The sequence below is a fragment of the Poecilia reticulata genome, chromosome 8 (assembly GCF_904066995.2).
Source record: "Poecilia reticulata chromosome 8, P_reticulata-male-v2, whole genome shotgun sequence".
In the NCBI taxonomy this organism is placed as follows: Eukaryota; Metazoa; Chordata; class Actinopteri; order Cyprinodontiformes; family Poeciliidae; genus Poecilia; species Poecilia reticulata.
In genome coordinates, this window is record NC_088837.1 from 8811894 (window position 1) to 8834526 (window position 22633).

Here is a 22633-nt window from a genome sequence, read left to right on the forward strand (position 1 = left end):
CAGCAGCACGACGATCCCATCCAGCGCAGACAGCAGCGTCACTGAGCGCAGCTTTTATTTTGGTGCAACACAAAGTCCCGTCTAAAAATGATAAATATTAGCATCCATGCATGCTCATCCTTGTCTAGGTACTGGTTTATGCAAGATTTATGTGTGAATTAAACAAAAACAGTATCTTAAATGAGAATGTGTTTTCCTAGGTTATAGATTATTTGAAGGGCTGCTGCAGGTCATATTTATTTATTGCTATTGGATTTTGGCTTCAGGGTGTCCAGAAAGTTTTCCAAGGCTGCCGCCAGATGGAGGCGACAGATAAAATTGGGCTGACACACTAATCCCCCCCCAAAAAAAAGGCTTTGAGTTTTTTTATGCTGCCAATAAGTCAGTATCACTTTTCAATATTAAAATTTTAATTTAACTAAAATCATAGGTTGCCATAAAAATCAGTTTCTCAGCAAAATCAGCGTAGCATGCAAGACCCAATCCTAATGGAGAAAATAAAGGAAATAAAACTAGTAGATGTGTTAACTTGGTGCATTCAGTGGTTTCTTATATCTGTTCTGGTCAGGAGGTCCAGGAATTTGATAGAAAGATCCTGCGAAACAAACACAAAAAAAAAATGCTGGAGAAACTCATGAGTCTTTATGAATCACAGGCCGTCATGATGCACTGGTCGGTATTCAGTAGGTTGTATTATTTTCTTTTACTTTTCTTGACGTTTTGCAAAACCTGAATTTTTTATAACCTATTAGAAGTTTTAATGTGTTTGGAGTTTGCTAATGTTGGAAAATGCATTAACCTCCCATAATTTAAAAATTATGGGACATTTGTAGGATGTTAAAATGTTAAAATAAAGGTTTAAAATGAGCATAATCTAGAAAACTATTTAGATGGACAATTATAATGAGTTAATTTCTAACAAATACATTTCAATTTTATCATTTTTTGTTTGACAATTCAGATTTTAATAAGGTTGCCATTTTTGATTTTGTCACAAATGCGTTCCTTGCACTGTAAAATGTGTTATCAATTTGCTAGACTCATAAATAAAAATAAAAAAAGAGCTCAACAACATTTCATATATGGTTTCCTTTTTATTTTCTCCAAACAGGAAATACGAGACTTTTTTTCTTTTAAATAATTAATTCAGCAGCAATTTATAACATTTACAAAATTAAAAAGAAAAAAAAAAAAAAAAAAAACAGCACAGAGGGTGGAAATCATAAATATTCACAGTATCAGTTCTGAATCAATCACAGTTTCTTTTTAAGAATCCTCCTCAAAATAAATTTCTGACTCATTTCCTGTCGGAGAGGAAGATCCCCATTTCAGGTGTCGCACTACAGCAACGTAGCTGCTGGTGGTCGTCAGTATGCCACGCATGTGCAAATTCAAGTAACTTAAAATTGCTCGCAAACATTGTTGACATTTGATTCTGCACACATTTTCTTTCGCATCATATTTAAAGTGCTTTTCCTTCACAACCTGTCTGCAAGCGTTTGGCTTGATGCACGTTAGATTTGACAGATCTTAATGTGATACGGAAAGTACCCTGGTTATATAATAATAAAAAAAACAATTATTGGAATAAATCCAGGCATCTCTTTGGTCAGGAAAGGAAAACATCATTCAAGTAGTTTTTTTTTGTGTCTAAGAGTAAAGAAAATGTAACGGAGCAGGAACTCTCCTCTGGCCTCGTCGACGTTGTGTTTTAACTTTTTCTCTGCAACCTGTGGTTTTTCTCTCAGACTTATTCATCCCTGCTGCTCCTGCGGCTCGATGAGGAATAGACGCTGCTGCTGCTACTGCTGCTGGATCTGCGTCGCTCGTCCAGTCTCTGGACGTTTTCCTCCCTCCGACTCCACCCTCCTCCCTCATCTCCAGCAGCAGCTTTCCTCTCCTTTCCCGGTTTCTCCACTTTCTGCATCCTTTCCTCGTTTCTGTTTTTGCTTTGCATGAATTCCCAGGTGGTGAAGCCTCTTTGAGAGCCTGTAGGAGGCTCAAAGGAGTGCGTGCCTGTATCCCTGCAGTGGCTGTAAGCAGGTGGCGAGTGTTGAGTCCCCAAAAGTCTGTCTTTATAGCCATAGTCCGCAGATTGACGGGGATAACTGTAGTCGTAGAAACGGTCTTTGTTTTGAGTATAAGTGTCCAGGGATGCGTCTCTGTGTCTTTTAGCTACATTTTGATCAGGCACATAGGTGGATCTATGAGGTTTTCTGCTGTAACAAGAAGAACTCTGGTCGCTCTCTCTCCTCTCCGTATCTTTTGAAACCGAGTTGAACGCAGTTCTCTTTGTCACTGGGGCATCCCAGTCTCTCCTCCTTTCATCCTCCCTCACTCCTGGTTTTGACCTCTCGTCCTCTCTCCATCTCTCATTAGTTCTCTCTCTGTCCCTCTCACTGCCACAAGAGGGAGCCACACTAGAGTACGACCCAGCAGAGGCAGAGTTTCTCTCCTTCTCCTGGTCTCTGCCTCCCACGGTCACCCTGTTCCTGTCTCTCGCTCTCTCCGTTGATCTGAGACTCTTCTGTTCATTGTCTTCCACCGACTCGACGTTGGTCCTCGTCTCCGACGGCTGAGGCGGAGTGGCCCTGACTTCTCCTTTCGTCACATCTTTTTCAGTTTTCTCCCGCTTGGAGGGAGGTACCTGGAAAAGAAGTTAAATGTGACGCTTTTGTACATGGAAAATATCCTGCGCACTGGTTGCTCTGATAAAAGAGAAGGCAAAGATAAGGAAGGTGCAAAAACAAACTGAAGATAGTTTGGTGACAAAAATCCATACAAGACATTTGTTTTCATATTGATTTTTTTGTATCTTGTGCAATTCAAACAGCTTGTTAGTTAGCTTGTTAAGAAAAGCCTAAAAAGAAAGGTATTGCCTAATGCATTTTTCAAAAGCATTAGACAGTGAATAGTGGTTTAGTACTCTGTCAAATGCACCAATCACAAATTTTACTCAATTGATTTCAACCAACTTTTTTTTTCTTGCAAAATTATGAATGGCAATTCCTTTTCCAATTTAAGAAGTCAAGAATGAGACCGTCAACAAAAATATTAATAAATCAAATCAACATTTTTTTTCTCATAAGAAAAGCCCTAAGCATCAATGAAAATCTACAATTACAGTTCATTTCTTCAAGTCATGGGATGTACAATGAACAAAAAGACAGCTTTACTTCCTACAGAACATATTATAGTTTACATGAAAATGTAATATGCAACATGTGACATGACTGCCACTTTTTCCATAAGAGGAAAAAACACAGATTTACTGTTGTGCAGCAACAGTAAATCACTTATCCATTCATTCTCTTTCTGAAATCAGAATATTTGATTATTTGTATTCGGTCAGAGCTGCACAGCTATGCAGGCAAACAGGCTTTCAAGAATAAAGATGCTCTCACAGTTCACAACTTTACAGTATAAATGAAAACAATCTGTAGAACGTCTAGAAATGTGGACTCTCACCCCTCGCTCTGAGCTTCCCAAAAGACTGTCTGTTGCTGTAAGTTCAACCTTCCTGTTATCTGGTGAGGACTCACTCCCTTTTTAAAAGTTGCAGCCTGAATGAAGAGCAGACATGCACGCCTATGTGAAAAATACAGTTTTCTGTCTAGAAACTTCTGCCTTCACTTTAAGCCTCTAACACAGAAAAAAAAACAGGTCTAGCACAGTTGCAAACCTTATCAGAACAACCTGTTGGTACTTCGCTTAGTGCGGTGATTCATTAGTAAGAATAGATAGCTGCCAACTGAGGTCTGCAAGATCAAGAATAATAAAAAAAAAAAAAAAAATTGCTTAGACATATCTGGATGAATGCTGAAAATTTAATTTCTACAGCTATTTGTGTTGCAGCTACTGTCAGGAGTCACACAGCCAGATAAAATCAAGCCCTGAAACAAGTTGCTGGTGCCGTCATACTAATGCAGCTTCTTCTGCACAGAGAAAAATAACAACAAACTACTACATTACCTGTAGATTCAGCTGTGTGGGTTCGTTCTGTGTGACTTTAGCTCGGTCGTTTGATTTCTCTTCCAGAGGTTTTCCTCCCGCTGTCGTCGCCTCCTGGCCGCCTTCGGCACCACGGCAGCTCGTTAAAGAGGCTTTACTGCTTTTACACACACACACACGCACACACACACAGGTTTAAATAAAATCATAAATAATTGTAGTGAAGTAACGTATTAAAAAAATATGTAGTGCCTTAGAAAACCCTTTGAACATTTCCACATGCAGCATATTCCACTGCACAGTGTGACAGGAGTCACTCTCGGGCCGCATCAGACTTTAGAAACACAAACCTTACTGTTGATCCCACATAAAGGTTATGCTTCATTATAGGGGGAAAAAAAATGTGGGGAAGAAAAGGTGATTTTCTGAAAAGTGTGGCATGCATTTGAATGTAGTTTAGAAATAAAATCCAGTGAAAGCAATCGTCATCGGGCTACATGACCCTACAGCTACAGCGACTACTCTCAACTTAATGGTTGAGGGAAAAACATAACCAGGTGTTGGACTGATTCACTCAACGTTCAGACCAAAGTCTAAATGAGAAACTGAGGCAACAGTTGAAAACTGGTGTTTATAGAGACAGACTCCATTGAGCTTAAACTATTTTTAAGCAAAATGGATGACAATAAGACCGTATTGATTGACGTGGGCTGAACATAAAAAGCACAACAAACTTTTAGATATTTGGCAAAACTCTGAAAATAAGATACTGTTGTTGTTGCCCCCATTCAAATGACAACGATTTGCTACTTTGTGTTAAATTAACGTCAGACTCTAAAATAAGACATTAATGTGGTAAAATGTGAAAAGTTCAAGGGTATTAATCCCGTTCTGATACTTGGTTTGTGGAAAAGCCCACTGATTATATAACACAATTGAAAGAAAAAGCTAATAAAGTCCCTTACTAACTGTAATTCATAACGAACTTGAAACAGGACTCGGACTAACTGACCTGCTGTACTTTAAAGTGTCGTTCTGTCGGCGGATTTTTGTTTTGCTTCTCTGTGAGCTGGACCTCGCGGCGTTGTTTTCTCTCTGTGCTTCGCCTCCGTTTCCTCTGCCTGCTCCACCTTTCTCTAGATGAGGTAGGACACTCTTGTGATCTCCACAGCCATCTTTTTCTCTCTCTGCCTTTTCTTCCTTTCCCGTTTTTTGCTCCCTGTCCTCCACTCCTTCAAGTGCACAGTGCCATAAATCCAAGTCGTCATCCTCTCTCTTCTTCTCCTTCCCGTCCTTTTCTTCCCGCTTAGTGGTTTTTATGGACACATCCTTCTTATCAACACTAGAGGCAGCTTTGTTTCCTGACTCTCTAACATCTTTTAAAAGAGATATTTTCTCCTGTGACTTAACTCCAGGGCTTGATTCTCTCTTTTCTTTTGCTTCAGTTTTTGTGTTTTCTTCCATAGCCTTCTCTTCTGTAACTCTTGACAGCTCTGTCCTCTCGCCAGTGCAGATCTCCGAGCCAGAAGAGTTCTGCTCAGTCTTCTCATCCTTCCTTTTCCCGTCCAAGTTGATATTGATACTTATCTTCTTCTGAGAAATTACCTTTACCCCTCCTTCCCAGATGTCTTTTTTAGCCAGAGGCGATGCTTCACTCTCTTTCTTCTCCTCCTCAGTACTTTGCGTTCGTCTGTCAGACGACTTCAGGGATTCACTTTCAAGGCTTCTGGGTTCTTCTGCAACTTTAGGTCGGAGACATTTGCTACTTTTAGTCTTAGTAGGAAGATCCTTGTTTTTTTTCTTTCTCTCCTCATCCTGTTTCTGTTTCTTTTTGTCCTGCTCTGATTTCGAGTCAGAAGTCTTGCCGCCTTCGGGTTGTTGGTGCACTTCTGACATATTTGAGTCTGTGCTGGGTTTTGTTTTACGTTTTCTCTCTCTGTTTTGACAGGAGTTCGAACCCTTGTCCTTTCTAGGCTCTTGTTGTGCTTCTAATTTAGCTTTGTCTTTGGGTTTTTCCCTCTTTTCTTTGTATAGAGGTTGATTTGGTTTTAGAAGAGGCTGGATCAATTTTAAAGAGTCGCTGGCAGTTCCTTTGCGCCGTAGCGGCGAGCCGTCCTTGCAGTTGTTCAGCTCAGTTTTGCGCCTCCTCTCGTCTTGCCTGAGAACATTTATGAAGCCGGAATAGTCAGAAGATGGCGACTTCTCTGGTTTTTTCTTCTTCTCCTCGTTTCTCAGGGTGCTGCAGACTTCGACCTTTGTCTTTGCTTGCGGGTTGTCGTCCGTTTTCGCTTTTTGTCGACCTGCTTCCTCGCTGCTCTTTGTTAGAGAGTCTGGTAGACTGCTATCCCACTCGAGGCTCTCCTTCATCTTGTCCCTCAGCTGAACCTGGACCTCTGACGGTGTGGAGGGTCTGTCATTGGAACAACGAGAGGGAGAAGACTGGTCGTCGTTGTCTTTAGGGGATGAACAGCTGTCGCTTGAGAGGTGACATATCGGGGAATGACGGTCATTTGAGGAATTAGAGGGAGGAGAGCCGCTGTAATTAGAGTCCTCAGATGTAGGCGAGCCGTCGCCCTTCCTCACCGTCTCGCCCTCTTGTTTTAGGTAGAAAGAGTCCTGACTAAACAGTGGCGGCGGTGGAGGCGGGGGAGGGAAAGGCAGATGGTGAAACTGGCTGATATAGTTACTGAAGTATTTATCATACCACTCTTGGTACTCCTTCTTCCACTGAAGGTAGCACTGCCTCTCCAGCTCCAAGCAACTTGTGTCACTCAAACCCTTAAGACCTGAAGACTTTCTTGCTTCCCTGGCCGAGCGCTCCCCCCGCCTCTTTGAGCTGTGGCCGCTCAAACCCGACCGCTTGCCGTGGTGGCGGTTCTTCTGGCTGTGGTCCGAGGACGACTTGGATCTGGAATGGGAGCTACTTAGAGGCGAAGAAGACGAGGACGGTGTGGGAGAGCGAGGTCGTTTGTAGCCAAAAGGCCTGCAGGGGTTGGAGTGGCTGTGGAAGGCTCTGTGACCTGAGTGAGGAGAGCGATGCCTGGAGGGAAGGAAAAAAAAGAAAAGAAATGGAGTTGGACAATCTCACTCAAGGCAATACTGATGTTTCAAGGATGAAAGCTGCATAAATAGCTAAAATAAAATGTGAGAGAGAATTCAGAATGTGAACTTTGCAATCATTTTGCATGTAATTTAGCGTAATAAAATGCTGTGCATCATCAGTAAAAGCTGATTATACTTTTAATTGCATAACAATTGTTAACCATGAACTGCCAGCTTATGAAGAGACAACAGGTAGAAGAGAAAAACTAGAGTTGCTCCACCATACCAAGTTCTTCTTTAGTTCAAGAAGGCTAAACTGTAGACAACAACATGGTTACGGCTTTGCAATTCATGTAACCAGTGATTGGATTAAATTCAAAAACAAAGAACTTGAGAGTCCAGAAGTGAGGTCAAGTCTCAAGTTAGGCTTGAGTCTTTTCTCCCAAGTTCAAGTCAAATCCCAAGTAAAGAGATCAATCTACCAAGTTAAGTCCAAAGGTCAAGCCATGCAAGTTGAGTCAAAGACCTGAACTTTAGATTTCAAACAAGTTATTCTGGGTTTGGGCATCCTGTGCCACATGTCCATAAAACTGCAGGGAGATTCTTACTGCACTTGAAGTGGTCTTTAGCCAGAAACAAAACCCCTCATCGAGCAGGAGAGAGAAATACCTTGATCTGGAGCGGGAGCGGGATTCAGAGCGACTGGATGATCCAGAGTAAGAGCGGGACGATTTGGATTTGGAGGACTTGGAGACAGAGTGAGAAAAGGACCGTTTGTGAGGCGACCTGTGTGAGAGAGATGAGAGGATATATCCAGGAACTATTCTTAAGTATCAGTTCTTGGAATTGATTTTGTTTTCAAGAGAAATCTTTTTTTTTCAGATCAAAGAAAAAAGAAAAAAAAGAAAAACAGACCTGGAAAAGACACTACTGATACTTTTCTGATGCTCTATGGACAATATTTTCCTCTGTCCAACATTAATCTTACATCTCAACGAGACTGGAGACACTAAAATAAATCTTAGGTTTTTCAGCTTTTGCAGTCCCCACCTCAGAAAAATGAATGACTACTATCCTGATATTGACTTAATTTCCCTCCAAATCAACAATCTACTAATAGTGAAACATTTGAGGAAAAAGGAAATTTATCACAGAAGAACTGGCTTCCATCTGCAGTGTTGCTCTCCTGAAGTATCGGTCCACATTGTAAGTAAATGACAGACTGCACCTTTTCTACTGGTTCACAGAGTCCCATTCATCAGTGTCAGAAGTAAAAGACGAGGCAAATGAGCAATGCTGCTCATCTTGTTATAGTACGGTGTTGTAGATCTATAGACTGATTCTTTTCTACAAACGGCAGCAGCTGCTAAACTCGGATGTCTGAGTTGATCACTCAACCTCTAAACTCAAGTAAGTTCAAAACAGAGATCGCACAATGCAACCCACAGAAACCAAAGGATCTATTACCAATAATTGAAATGTTTGTTTTTATTATTTTCTGTAGAAATCAAACTTCTCTCCACTCTGACCTGGTTTCCAGGTGTTTTTATAGTTGCAAAATTTCCTGAAATCCACACATTGTTCTCACATGTGGCTCAAGCATTCTGCTGCAGCCATACAGTGAAAAACATTTGGAGAAATTTGATAAAAATGCGTAGCTAAGAAAAAAAAATAAAAAATTCAATTTACTTCTCAAAATAACTGATTACCTGAATGCTAGTTTTTAGGGGAAGGGATTTTAGCTAAATTGAAACTATGATTTACAATAAAATAAAGCAAATACCGACCATGACATGCTGCTGTGTGGGGAGCAAACTATGTCTAAATTTGAATTGGTTGATTTTATAGAAAGGTTTGACAAGTTGTTTCAATGTAAGTCAAAAACACTCGAATTGTTGGGGTTTGCTTTACAAAGATATTAAGACATTAAATCTAAATTTACATTTCTTATTTCCAATTCAAAACAACAAAGTTATTATATTCTCCAAGAGCGGCTTATGTTACTTGAAGAATTTGGACAACACGTGACCCGCTGCTAGACTTTAAAAGACGTAAAGAAGCTTAAGAAGAATTTATGAAAACCTAGTGAGTCTTAGTACTGCATCACTGAAACGCTTTAGGAATTAAAATGATAAAACATGGCTGCCTGGGATAGACGTCAAACATCTGAATATTTGCTTTACCTTTCTTTTTTCTTCCTCTGAAACATGTACCACTCCTTGGGGATTAAAACAGGGATAGATGATGTGGTGGAGGAGGAGCAGAGGGACGGGAGCGGGGCTCCAGGTGGGATTGGGAGTTTCCAGGCAGGTGTGGTCGGTGGGTATCCGGGGAGGTAGCTGCTGAGAGGCTGGTGTGTTGGAACAAATGTGTGGAAGGGCGGCGAGCGAAACAGAGGTGAGGGTGTGGTCTGTAGTGAGGAGTACGATGATGAAGAGGAGGGAGTTCTGTGCTGTTCTGAGTTGGATTCAGTCAGGCTTCCAGCAGGATAAGTGGACACGGTGCTGAGGAGAGGAGCAAAAACATCTCAGACCCAAAGAGACGGAATTAAAACCAGAAATGTTCTCAAACACACACCTGTCCCTGGAGGTCAATGAGCCAGAGTGTCTTGTGGTTGAATCTGTGGATAAAAAAAAAAAAAATCGATTTAATCTAATTACTAATAGAAACAAATATATACCAAAAAAAACAACAAACAGAAGAGAATATAAAATTACAGATTAAGAGTTCTGACCTGAAGACGGTTGGCTTTTTTTGACACATAGAGTCTGTAGCTGTTCTGTTCCCTCCATAGAGTTTACCTGACGAGTCAGAAAGATAAAACATTATTAAGAACAGACAAAGTATGGTCGTGTGTTACATTGACATTGAGTCTCCTCACTAGTGGGATCAGCTGGGCAGGAGCAGCAGGCAAATCTTTATTAGAAGCCAGGCCAGATGGAGCAACGGCTTTTAAGTCATCGGGAGTCTTTTCTGGTTCCTCACTGAAGAAAAAAATGAATACCTTCATTTTTATTTCCATAGTTTATTTATAATTTGTCAAAGAAAACCTTAGAAAAATCAAACCTGTAATTAGATTACATTTATTCAGTGGAGAAATAAATGATTTTAGCAGATTTCCAGGTGCCACCATTGTTGGTAACAAAGCAAGCCATTTAGAAATGTAATTGAAGAATTTCCTTAATTTATACAAATTGATCAGATTTTTATTTTTCATTGATCCTGTTTGCAACTGTGCCACCAGTAAGATCTGCTGGAGATTTGTTGAACATTGTAAAGTGAACTATAGATTAAATGCAAATAATATACATAAAACCTTTGAGAAAAAAAAAAAAAGCAATAAATCAAAACAATAGTAATAATAATACTAAAGAAAACAGTCAAGCGTGTCAGTAAGCCTGTCCATGAAGATTCAAGCAGCAAAAATGGTATGTCCTTCACCTCCAATATACACTGTAAAATTACAACTCGTATTGTCCTTTATCATTTATGTGTGATTATTTACATGTTGGACGTCACTCCAAGGCTTTGCTCAGGCTGGGTCGATGTGCTCTCGGAGGAGTTCTCAACAGGGGAAGGTTCTGGAGTTGCAGGGCGGCCTTCGGCGCTTTGTGATAAGAGCGGGGATTTTTCTGGTTTAGGCTTGCTCGCTATCGACTCCTGAAAACAAAATACGACGAGAAAAACTAACTGAATGAAAAAAAGCTTGAAGAGAATCAACGTGTTGTATTTTAACAAATGATAATGGCTTCACAAAAGTGCTAGATGCAGACAAGAAACTTCATGTCTGAGTATATTATTTACCTGCTCACTGCAGGGTGACTGGAGAGGTTTCTTGGTCTTGTTCTGAATGGTGGAAGTGGTCAGAGTGGGGACAGGGCTTGGCTTTGGGGTAGCATTCTGAGACAAAGACGTCCTCTGGATTTTGCTCGAGCCTCGTTCTTTTTTAAAGTTATTCACAGCCTGCGTTGGGTGTTACAAAAACAGTCAAATTATTGCAATGTAGGCATTTGCATACAAACGGAGGCCTAGACTAAAGAGATGGATGGAGTATTACATTCAGGATGTCTGTTGACTTACCTGTCTAAGAAATTTATTGGCAATCAAGGTATCAGGGGAGACGTCCGATTGGCCACATGTGGGGCACACATGGGTCTCCGACTCAAGCAAGGCAGTTCGAATACCTGGATGCAACAAAAATGTTCTGCTTTTCAACACAAAGGTTTAGCAGGATTTTTATAACTTTGGGGAAGGAAACTGGTTCTCTTACACCACAAGTAAAGTTAGTCAGATTTTAAGTGTAGGGTGTGTGTGTGTGTGTGTGTGTGTGTGTGTGTGTGTGTGGTGCAAACTCACAATCGTCACAGTAGCTGTTTCCACAGCAGGGTATGACCACAGCGTCACTCAGCAAATCATGACAGATTAAACAGAGGAGTTCATCAGGTACGGGTTCTTCCTTTTCTTCACATTTAGGTTGCTCCTGTGGAATAAAAGGAGGCTTCTCCTTCTTGCCAACAGCATACGCCTCACTGCGATGGTAGTAAGGGGAAAAGCATCAGGTCTATATGCAAACCTACTCACTAAATTGTTTCATCTGACACAAAAAAGGAAAGAAACTAAACTATTCATACAAAATAACAGGTCAACTTTGTTCCAGACTCACGCATCTATGGCAGGAATTGCATAACGTCCACAACTGGTCAGCATGACTCCCTTAATATTCGGATCGTCCACCTCAACCATGAAGGATCGAGGAATTCCTGTGCTCTTCTTTATCCTCGGAGGAGCCTCAAAATTTTTATCCTGCAGTCAAACGCTTTCTGTCAGATTTACTGCAAAGCATCATGCAAACTGGATTGTAAACATCCAGTCCAGTGTATTTAACCAAACTTTGAAAACCATGAAAAGAAAACAGCAGCTTAAACACATTGTTGCCTCAATGTGTTGGATAATTACACTCATTTCCTCTAACAATCTCCATGACAAGGCGATACATAATACTCCATTTGAAGGACAAGGATACCAGGAAGTTGAATAAAACACATGGCTCATAACTGGAACTTTGGAGAACTTGTTGACTTGCAGAGTGTGTAAAGGCACATTTCAAAAAATTTTAATGTTGCACAAAATTGTAATATTTCTCATCCGTCACCTCAGAAAGCGAAACCGTTACTTTATAGAGATTTATACACAGTAAAATATTTCAAGTTTATTATTTTTTACCATTTTAATGATTTTGGTTTAAGAGTAATGAAAACCCAAAAATTCAGTATCTCAGAAAATCAGAATATCACATCAGATCTAAGATGTAATAGATCTCAGATGAAGATGCATGTATAAACCAGTCACTTGATTCAAGTGTGTTGGAGCTGATCTAAAACTAGCATAGCACCGGCTTGAAGATGGGAGTTGGACACCACCGACTTAGGTTTTCTGTATACATTTGGCTTCAGAAAATTAATTCAGATTCACGCTCTATTCAATTCTACGACAGAGTATTAGGGCCATAATAAGAGACAAAAAATTTCAGACAATAAAGTCACAGCATTACAAGAATAAAGTTGAAATTATACGAGACGAGATTATTGTAATATTCGTAATATCCGAACGAAGTCTTAATATCCCAAGAAGTACAGGAAGAAAGTTCAGTCATAAAATTTTGATGAGTCGTAATAAAAAGGGAATAAAGTCATAATATAACAAGAATAAAGTTGAAATATTACGACTTTATTCTCGTAATAGTACGACTTTATACTACTAATTTTAGATATCGTTTCATTTTTGTTAGCGCAACTCTAATATTCTGTTGTACAATTCACTGTTACAAATCATATTTATTAAAAATAAACAAAGACAAATAACTACTGGTTAGTTTTAAAGTGATTTGCATCTCCAAAACAAAGTTGTTGGTGGTTGATACGACTTAAGCATTAAGCTGGAGAAGAACTGTAGGTTCACCATAAATCCAGCAGCCTGGTGCCCTGCAGACAGTCCTCTGGGGTCAACCTGAAACTGTTTAATTGACCTCAAGGGGTTTGGACATTTCACTGTCAGCTAAAGCAACACTGCTGCCAACAGACAGGCCTCTCAGGTGACACTGTTGCCTTTTTTATTTCTTCTTAAAAACAAAACTAAAATATTAATGCAAATTATCTGCTTTTATAAGTAAGGCATGGTGCTGAGCTTCATATATCTCCCTTTCACTGACCGCAGCAGTCCTTTAATTAGATAAAAAACTCATTATAACATCACCGGTGTGTTGGAGCTGATCTAAAACTGTATCAGCTCAAACGTTTGCTCAGTCAAAAAGGCCTCTAAAATCTCACAAAAAAAACCCCAGAACATTTGCATTTTGTCTATCTACAAATCTGCCTGACGTATCCAGAAACACTTGAGATGCAGGCCTGTTCAGAGAGCACATATCATGCACTTACCCCACTCCCCGGGCAGTTCCTGATATGGTGTCCACTGTTCCCACAGCGATAGCAGGCGTAGTTTTCTGGAAGGGTAGGACCAAGCTTTGAGTTCATCCTACAGAATAAAAAAAGGCAAGGAAGAACATGATTAACAGCAAATAAAAAAAAATTGTAACTTGATCAATCTTCATAAATTCAATAGATGACTATTCTGAAACACTCACTTCATCATTTCACAGCTGGACTGATTCATCATAACTCTGATCTTATCCTCTTCTGAGACATCAGCTTCAGCCAAGTTAGCCAACTGCATCTACATGGAAAATATAAACGACATAAAGTTAGTCAAATTTACTGCAGTTTGTTTTAAACTGGTGCAAAGAACCCCCCTCTAAAATACACAAGATAAAAGCTGGCATACCTTGGAGAAAAATGACAAAGCCCTGGTAGAGCTGGACTCACTGATCTGTTAAAGTTGGGAGAAAAAAAAAGAACATTATATTTTTGAATTGAATGAACTGAATTAAAACCACTCTTATAACGTGGCAAGGGCTACAACGATGACACAGTGCCCTGCCTGCGTACGCCTACACACGGATCTCCATGTATAAAAGTGTAAACTAACTTTTTCAGAGACTTTGCAGCAGCTACTTAAAGATAATAGCAAATATCAGTGGCATTTGTATAGATCTTTATGAAACAAGAAATTCTGTAAAATACAATAGTGGCTCCAAAATGATAATTTAATTTAGCCAATGGTATGTTACAAATATTACTGCTGTATCAGTTTGCATTAGCTTTATTCTCAATGAAAATGTGACTAAGCTGATGTAAATACTTGCAGAAATGAGCAAATTAGTGAAACTTAAACTGTAAAGTTAAAAATTTTATTTATACCATTTATTTCTTTGCAGTTGACAAAAACAATGCATAGTTCTCAATTTTTGCTTTAAAAGAAATATCTAAATTTTAACCCCCTTTTCTCTGATCTTTTCTAAATATATAATTCAGTATAAATGCAACTGTTCTTTGAAAGCCTTAGAGGTTTGCTATAAAGGATATTAGTAAAATATCATCATAAAGAGTCCATTTAATCCGTAATTGAAAGAGTTTGGTCCAGACTGCCAGATTATGCAAACAGTCAAATAAGAGCATTACTAAGAAGAAGCAATGACATAACTTTGGAGGAGCTGCAGAGATCCATAACTCAAGTGGGAGAAGCTTGGTACATTTGGGGTGTATGTATCAATTCTCCAGCTGTAGCAAAATATATTGGTGGCAGCATCATGCTTGAAGATTTCATTTTTGTAAAAATGTCGGAACCCATATTTTTTGTTCCTTTCCCATCTCAGTCTTTATTTTGTCCATCACATAAAATACTTTGCAAGTTGAGGTTGTAATGTGACATCATGTACAAACATTTAATATGAATACTTTTGCATCTGTACACAGATAACAGTAAAGAGTAAAACATGTCATCTTGTCCATGTGCAATTTTACAGCAACAGTGTTCATTTTTTTATATTTACTAAACAGAACAATGACTTAATGGCCAAAATGTGTTGCGTAACAAAATTGTAAAAAAAACAACAAACAAACAAACAAACAAAAAACATATCCCAGATTTTTACAATTTACTTTATTGAGAAAGCAAACACAAAAAGCTGAGAAGAGTAAGCAGTCCGTGTGAAACGGAAATTATTAAGAGGGGCAGATGCTTCGCCTACTGAAGAACCAGAAAGAATATTAGGTCAGAACATCAATTCATACAATTTTTCCCCTCTAAATTAAACAAAAGTGCAACTCTGAAAAGGTCAGCACTGTAACATTTAGGCCGAGTACTGTCAAATCAGATTTTTTTATTCTTAAAGCTAAAACATTCTTAATCTTCGTTGATCAGACATATGTTTGTAAAAAGTAAGTTTAGTGAATAATAAAATAATATTCTTGTTGGTTAAATAATGTCTGGTAGTCTACAGTTTAGATGCCTGTCATAAAAGCAAGCAGAAAAAGCCCAGCTGAATTATAAAGAGAAAAAAATGTTTTTTAAAGGAAACCCATTGGAGGTGGAGCCGATTTTAAGAGCTGAGGCAGGAGGAGAAACTGCCAGCTGATAGTTGACGGCAGAGCCGTCAACTTAAAACAACAGTTGGGTTTTATCAGCTGTGAATAGCTGGCATGCATGATAATGTCTGACCCACCCATCAGACAGCTCTCACATCCCAAACAGAAATACTGGAAGAGCTCCGACAATGATCAGCGTCTGGTGATTGTTTGAATACCAGCTGAGAGTTTAGCAGAAACTTTCCTGCTTTTCAATTTGGGTTTTGTTGCAAATAAAAAAAAAAAAAAAGAAGGAATTTCTCTTACACCTACATGAACCCCCCACCCCTTCCTCACCCAAAAAACCCTCAGAAAAGTAACTTCAAACCAAGCAATTGAAATGAAACTGAACATAAAGGCATGATAAGTATTTAGCTTGTTATATTACAATGTGTGTGTCATGTTGGGTTACATACCGCTCTATGGGATCCAAAGGCTTTGGGAATCTGGACATCTGATCTTTCTCTGAAATGCAGAAAAAAATGTTTTAATAAACCCTCCAAGATGGGAATAAAAATATATATATTTACATTTGCTAACAAAAGGTAAAGAAAATATGCAGTTTCCTTTGTAGGTGAGTGAGTGGAAAGTAAATATATTTTAGCAGGAGTTCACAGAGTAGCCCTGGACGTTTTCCAGGTCCCCTCTACAAATACAAAGTCCAGGTAGTTGACAGAACCACAGAGGGGACATTTGGTAACTAAGTCAACTTGGAAAGAACTTTCCCAGTGAAATTGCAGGTTAATTAAAATACACCCTTACATCATGCTTACCCATTACCTTTTATTTTTTAACAATCAAGCTTTAAATAAACAGAGTATGTTGCCACATGTAACTTCCATTTACCTTTGAATCCTTACAGTATTTCCTTTAGATAGCTGTAGTCAGTATAAAAACGTATCAGACCAGCCATTATCGCTGACTCAGTCTGTTCCAACTAGAACCTGATCTATGAAAACTAAAACAGCCAGAGTTTAAAATAGCTTGAGAAAAAAAATCAGACTTGTTTTATTCACCGATGCAATAACTGCTGTGCTAATTAGTGTTGAAGCAATATCCTGAGTCACTTAAGCAAAGCAGCCTAAATAGCTGCCTCAGTGTACTGTATAATTACCATTTCTGCTGACGCTATCAAACGTAACTGATCCATAAATCCTGGCTGTAATCATTTAATTATCTAACTTTAAGTCTGTTGAGAAAACCCATTTACTAAGGTGTAACTAACTAAACAAACGTCTAGGGAAATCAACCAAGACACTGGAAGTGGATTTTCTAATGAAAATGTTTAGCACATTACACCAGCCTGACGGTTGTGCTGTTTGAATTCACTCCGATACGTTGGATTAACCTCAACTTTTTAAAATCTTTTTCTCAGTCTACGCTGTTGTAAGCCCGGTTGAATCAGAGTTTTTGCAGTCAACCGTTACTCATCCAGGGGCGGGTTTCGGACTGCTACGGCTGGGTGTTGTCTTCTACAGCAGGCTCGTAAACATCAGTAAGGAAAATTCAAATGCACACATACTTGTGGTTGGTCTTGCTGTTTGAGCTGGACTTTACTCCAATGAGGGGAATTCTCCTGACTATGACAGAGGAGCCTTTGGGGATGTGACCACCATCTTCAGTGAACTCTAAGGGTGAAAGAGCATCAATATAAAAGGGTTAAAACGGAAAAAATTGCAATATTAAGGTTTCCTTTTTGCAATTCTCCATTTGAGATTAAAAAAGAAATTATATAAAAACAGAGTTGTGTAAAGACAATTTGTGTTGCCTAGGGTTACCAGCACCCTCCAACCCTCTTGCCTTCATTGGTCATTGTAACTTGGGTGAAACTACAGATATCGAAATACATGAAAATATCACAAGGGTCATTTATAGTACTAATTGAAGTCAGAGTGAGACTCATACCAGTTCGTTTAATACAGGGATAAATTGTCATTTTTGATAATTATTGCCCAAAGAATTATCTAATTTTTACAACTTACTGAAAAGTATACATGACTATATATTATGTACATTCAATACTTGATTGGGCTTCCTTTTTGCATGAATTAATGCAGTACGGCTTTTAGGGGAGAAGGAACAGCCTGGACATGTCACCAATTTAGAGTAGCTAATTAAGCCAAGAAAATTTTTTTGGACTTTGGGAGAAACCTGGAGTACCCCGAGAGAATCCACACACATGCAGAAAGTCCTCATGACTTCCTACTGCAAGGCAGCAATGCATCATGCCTCAATATTCCATATAAATAAGTTAAACTAGACAAAACAGTGGTGGTTTTCCTTCTCTTTTAAGTGGAAATACACTGCTATTGCTTTTCATTGGCAGGAACGTCACTAAACATGTTTGTTGTTGTGATGGTAAAATGTTTGGAACAGATTTTTTTTTAGGGGGTTATACAATATAAACATTCATATCGAAATTGATAAAAAAGTAAGACTCTGAAACATTAGAGGAGCTATAGCACTAGAATACAACTCAGAAAATATTTGGATTTGCAAGATTATGTCCTACCTTATTGTTTCCAAGTGTGTCACAGAAAAAAAAGATACAAGAAACGCACAGAAACAATACCCTCGACCTGAAGAAACATGGGGATAAGGTTTAAATAATGAAACAAAAACAGGTATTTAGGACACAAACACCCTTCATTATATCCTGAGTACGGAGTGGCTTTCGAAACGTAATCAAGCGCCTTCATCTTTTCCGTATTTTGCGCCTTATAACAAACATTTTTCTAAAGATAAACTTTAAAAGTGGAAGGCTTTTAAAACGTCTTTTACAATTGTTACCAATTTCTTTTTCACTTCATACTATTGTGTCACACAGAATCCAAATTAACTCCCAACGCTGATGTTGGCAGTTGACAGAAAGAAAATATGAAAACATAAAGCATGCGAATACCTCATTGAGACAATGTGGGTCACGTTTTGTATCATTTCAATTCCTGAATCTCCAGTTAAAGGGTGTGCCTGCGTAGTGCTCAGTTTGCTTCTGCATTGTGTTTTTATCTTAAATCATACAGTCTGTGGCTGCATTTAAGCCTTTTGGCCATGAGCAGTGTCTGCCTTTTCCACCCCCTCGACCTTTGCTATTTTTAAACCAACATCTCCTGCAGGATAGCAGCGCTGACACCACTGATCCACCCACGTCAGGCGGTTTAATTAAGGGGCATGAGGCGTGAATGCAGCAGGAATGTTTGCCCATTCATTACACCTCTTTTGTCTCGGTGCGACTTTTCTGGAGCCCCCAGTCAACCTGAAAAAAGAGGCAACGGGAAGCCAGCTCCCATTAGACAGCTGTCAGTGCCGGACCACGTGTTTTCTTTCAAACTTTAAACCGTCCACCTGCATTTTTAACCGTTATGGGGGAAAAAATAGCAACAATAAAGCATATCAAGCTTACAATAACATGCATTTTTTTTTATTCGTTTTATTTATTTACCTTCTTTGGTTTGTGCGTTTATGATCTGCAGGTCGCAGTCCCCGGCTCTGAGCTTCTCCCTGCCCATAATCTGCTTCTTCAAGTCAGTCAGCGAGATGTTCGGCCCATCAAAAACCACCGTGTCGTAGCTGAGTTTGGAGGAAAACTTATAATGAATATGAGCCATACTGGAAACAAGCTAAAAGCCTGCTTCTGGACCGCTAGGAAATTCAACAGCTGGTAGCTTTTCTCCTTTGACAGAACCCCCGCTTGTAACTGTTACAGAGGTGAGGAGGTGGGGGCTAGCCGCGGTTAGCAGCAGTTTGGCAAACAGCGTCGGTGGTCTGCCGCTAACAAGCTAGGTCGTTAATTGACTCCAACTGCCGGATTTAAAGTGGGTCTCACAGGATGACATCTCCCGGTTTCACTCGGAACAGGTGCGCAGACTCAGCCCGGACCGGATTCATTCAGTTTCAAGTCTAATTTTAACTTTTATTCTCGCTAATGTCGCTTTCAATCCTGAGTGGAGTTCGCTGACAGAAACCACCAGCTGTTTCCACAAGCAACGGCTCGTCAGCAGAGTGCACGCACCAAACCGTGCTGCGTTCACGTAAGCTCCGACACCCAAGTTCCGAAACGCGTATTCTTTATTTTCCACATAAAAAACACGGTAACGCTCACAAATCTATGCAAACATTTTCAAAAATTCAAAAACTAATGCCATTTTAAAATCAACCATGTATCCCACTAGATTAAACAAAAAATAAAACAATTTGTCACCCTCCCAGGACATAGTTTGTCTTATAAAGATAAGAATTTCGGAAGACGGTATTCTCTGCGGCAACTCCTTAAAATTGTGTCAGTCACAAAGTGTTGTTTGGACACAGCTGTAACGCAAAAGTAATTTTTTATACTATATTGTTTTACTGATATTAAATAATTGTGTTGATTTGAGTTAATATTATTTCCTTTATAACTTTGTCATAATTTATTTTACTTAAAATACTAACATATTAGTATGAACTGAAACAAATATGTTAAAGTGTAGGTAAAAGTTGGTCATTGTATAAAGAGTGATTGTAATAATAGGTTAACTGTTATATTGTTACAATATTTGTAAGCACTCACCTAATTCTACCCAATTATTTTTTCGGTATTTCACAATTGCCATCTGAACAAGTTTTCTTTTTACACTTGAACGCAGCATATTTCCACACTGTAGGAGTGCACCTGTTTTTACTCTGGAGACAAGCAGGAGACAAGCAAACAAACAATGGATAGCTATTAAACGTGCGTCGTTAACTTGATTTAATTTTAAACAAAATTATTAGTTGCTTTGATTATTTTTAGTAACGTAAAAATTACCCTTTCGGATTAACATATAGTAGCACTCCAAAATATGAAAAGCCAAAAATGAGTTAGGTATAATAACTAAAAAAAAAAAAGACTGAATGTTAAAAATTGTTAATAATAATAATAATAATAATAATAATAATAATAATAATAATAATAATAATAATAATAATAATAATAATCAAACTGAAAATGTCCATTAACTCGTTTTTCATGAGCCCACCAATGTGCCACCTAAAGAACCCACTAGAGGGAGACAAAGCATCGTTTATTTTGTTGTATTCCAACGAGCAGTCTAATTTCTTGACACTTAAAGTGCAGCTAAAACATGCTTCCTGATTAACTTGTATTCATTAAAAAGTCTTGTAAAAAAAAAAATCATTGTTATTGTTATTATAATTGACAGTATTTATTTTTTAATGTTTGATTACATCCACTGTGGATGGATATGCCATAAAATTAAACATATCTGTAAATTTGGGTGAAGTTACTAACTATATTCATATTAAGTGTAAGTTTGAGTTTAAAATCATAAAAGAAAGAAGCAAGAACTGTATGAGTCAGAGCTTTACTTACATCACCAGGTTGGTGGTGGAGGGGGGGACACCATATACATACACATGACAACAAAGCATGCAGCCGCTAACGGCAAGCTGGTTGGCTGGATTGAGATAAATGAAGGGATAGAAAGGACAGATTTGAGAAGTGTGTTCTGCTCTCAGCTCTCTTCCTCCTCCTCGGTCTTTTTTTTTTTTGCTTTCTCTCTGTCTTTGCTGCCTGCCTGCTCTGCTCAGAGGAGGGATTTGCCCTATCTTCCCTGGCTTAGTGCACCATCGTGAAAGCAGTGGGTGGATGGGAAGACGCAGAAAGAAGAAGAAGAGGAGGGAGAGGATGAAAGGGAAACAGCTGCTGCCTTTAAACTGACGTTCTTCTTATCGTGATATTATAGAGGATATGTTCACTGACTCAGCCATCAAAGAGCAGCTCGGAAACAATTACACCCTCGGTTTTGTGTGTGTTTGCTGAGCATGTGTGCTTGTGTGTGTGTGTGTGTGTGTGTGTGTGTGTGTGTGTGTGTGTGTGTGTGTGTGTGTGTGTGTGGTTTTCAGTCTGTAATCCCAGCAGAACATGTTTGAAGATGGGCATGGTGTTGGAAAAAAACATTTAAACCTTTATGGATAAGTGTGGAATGACAAAAATATAAAGTTTCTGAGAGGTGCTGGGGGGGGGGGGGGAGGGGAATTCTGAAAAACAAATTCCTTTGAGGAAAAAGCTGAAATAACTTTGTCGTACAAGTTTTCATAACCATGTGATTGTTAGCATTTAGTTCTTTTGAGTTCACACATCCCTTCAGTTCCAGTGCATCTGATTAGCCTGGCGTCTTAGACGTTTACATCTTTAAGCTGAATGCGTAATTTGCAGAGAGGACGTTGTTGTGCATTGCTATACATCTTCAATAAATCATAAACACATTTTTATGATTACAGCATAAAAAATGAACTCAGATAGGCCTATGTGTTTTATGCTGTTTATTGATCCTCTCTATCGTCTCTGGAATCTATCTTTGACCTTTTCTCCTCGTTCCTCTTTCTCTCATTCTTCCATCCTCCCCTCCCTCAATCTTGTCTTTCTGCTTGAGCAACATTCACAGCTGCGAGGCGTTTTTATTTTATTTTTTTTCACGCTTCAAATAGCCACAGTGTTACTCCACTGCGAGCACACACAGACAGAGGCACTCTCACATGCGCTCATCCTTCAAAGTTTGCCCTCATCTGGTAGCTGCAGCGTCTATTTTCCTTCTTTTTTTTTTAGACCTTACAGAGTAGATGAAGCTGATCTGGTGACAGATTTCTAGAAGTGATGCGAGTAATTAAGTCCTGAATGAGTTATGTTTCTGCTTTTCAGAAATCTGCTGTTTGTTCTTGTGCTAATCCCTGACACGCATTAAGAATGTTAAATATTAGTTTAAGAAATGTTCATGTTGATGTCCAGTTGTATTGCACAAAAATAACTTTGTTTTTCCGATTAAGCTAATTGGAAAAACATTTTTCGCAAATCTTTAAATCAATTCTATTCAATTAAATAAATAAAAAAAATTTTAACTCCAGACAGAATTTAAATATTTGTTGCAACTCAGATTTTCTTCTGTTATAATTAGCAGTATATTCTATTCTATTTTATTCTGAAGGTCTCATGACGATATCTGATATTTTAGGGTATTTGGAGACTTCTTTTAGCGTCATGCGGCCTGCTCTTGGGGTGAACTCGCTCGGACGGAAAGCTGCTTTGAAGGCTCTCCATTTACAGATCCCCCAAATATATTTACACAAATTTATCCGAAAAGAAT

General features: G+C 38.9%; 1 protein-coding gene across 3 annotated transcripts; it reads right to left on the bottom strand.

The window, feature by feature from the left end:
- Nucleotides 1-1074: 1074 nt before the first annotated feature.
- On the bottom strand, nt 1075-20336 carry LOC103468583 (retinoblastoma binding protein 6). 3 transcript variants are annotated; one of them, XM_008415732.3, is made up of 20 exons: nt 18955-20336; nt 17035-17140; nt 15929-15977; nt 13831-13875; nt 13634-13722; nt 13428-13524; nt 11657-11796; nt 11350-11522; nt 11074-11177; nt 10798-10956; nt 10499-10653; nt 9875-9977; nt 9728-9794; nt 9571-9613; nt 9177-9497; nt 7663-7779; nt 4964-6991; nt 3973-4111; nt 3469-3563; nt 2456-2647 (listed from the first exon to the last, which is right to left on the bottom strand). In XM_008415732.3, the coding sequence occupies exons 1-20, from the start codon at nt 19118-19120 to the stop codon at nt 2608-2610; spliced, it is 4236 nt and encodes a 1411-aa protein (XP_008413954.1). In that variant the 5' UTR covers nt 19121-20336; the 3' UTR covers nt 2456-2607. The 3 variants fall into 3 exon arrangements, with proteins under 3 accessions (XP_008413952.1, XP_008413953.1, XP_008413954.1); XM_008415730.3 differs by lacking the exon at nt 3469-3563 and having other exon boundaries at nt 1075-2647; nt 18955-20329; XM_008415731.3 differs by lacking the exon at nt 3469-3563 and having other exon boundaries at nt 1075-2647; nt 3973-4108; nt 18955-20327.
- Nucleotides 20337-22633: the final 2297 nt, after the last annotated feature.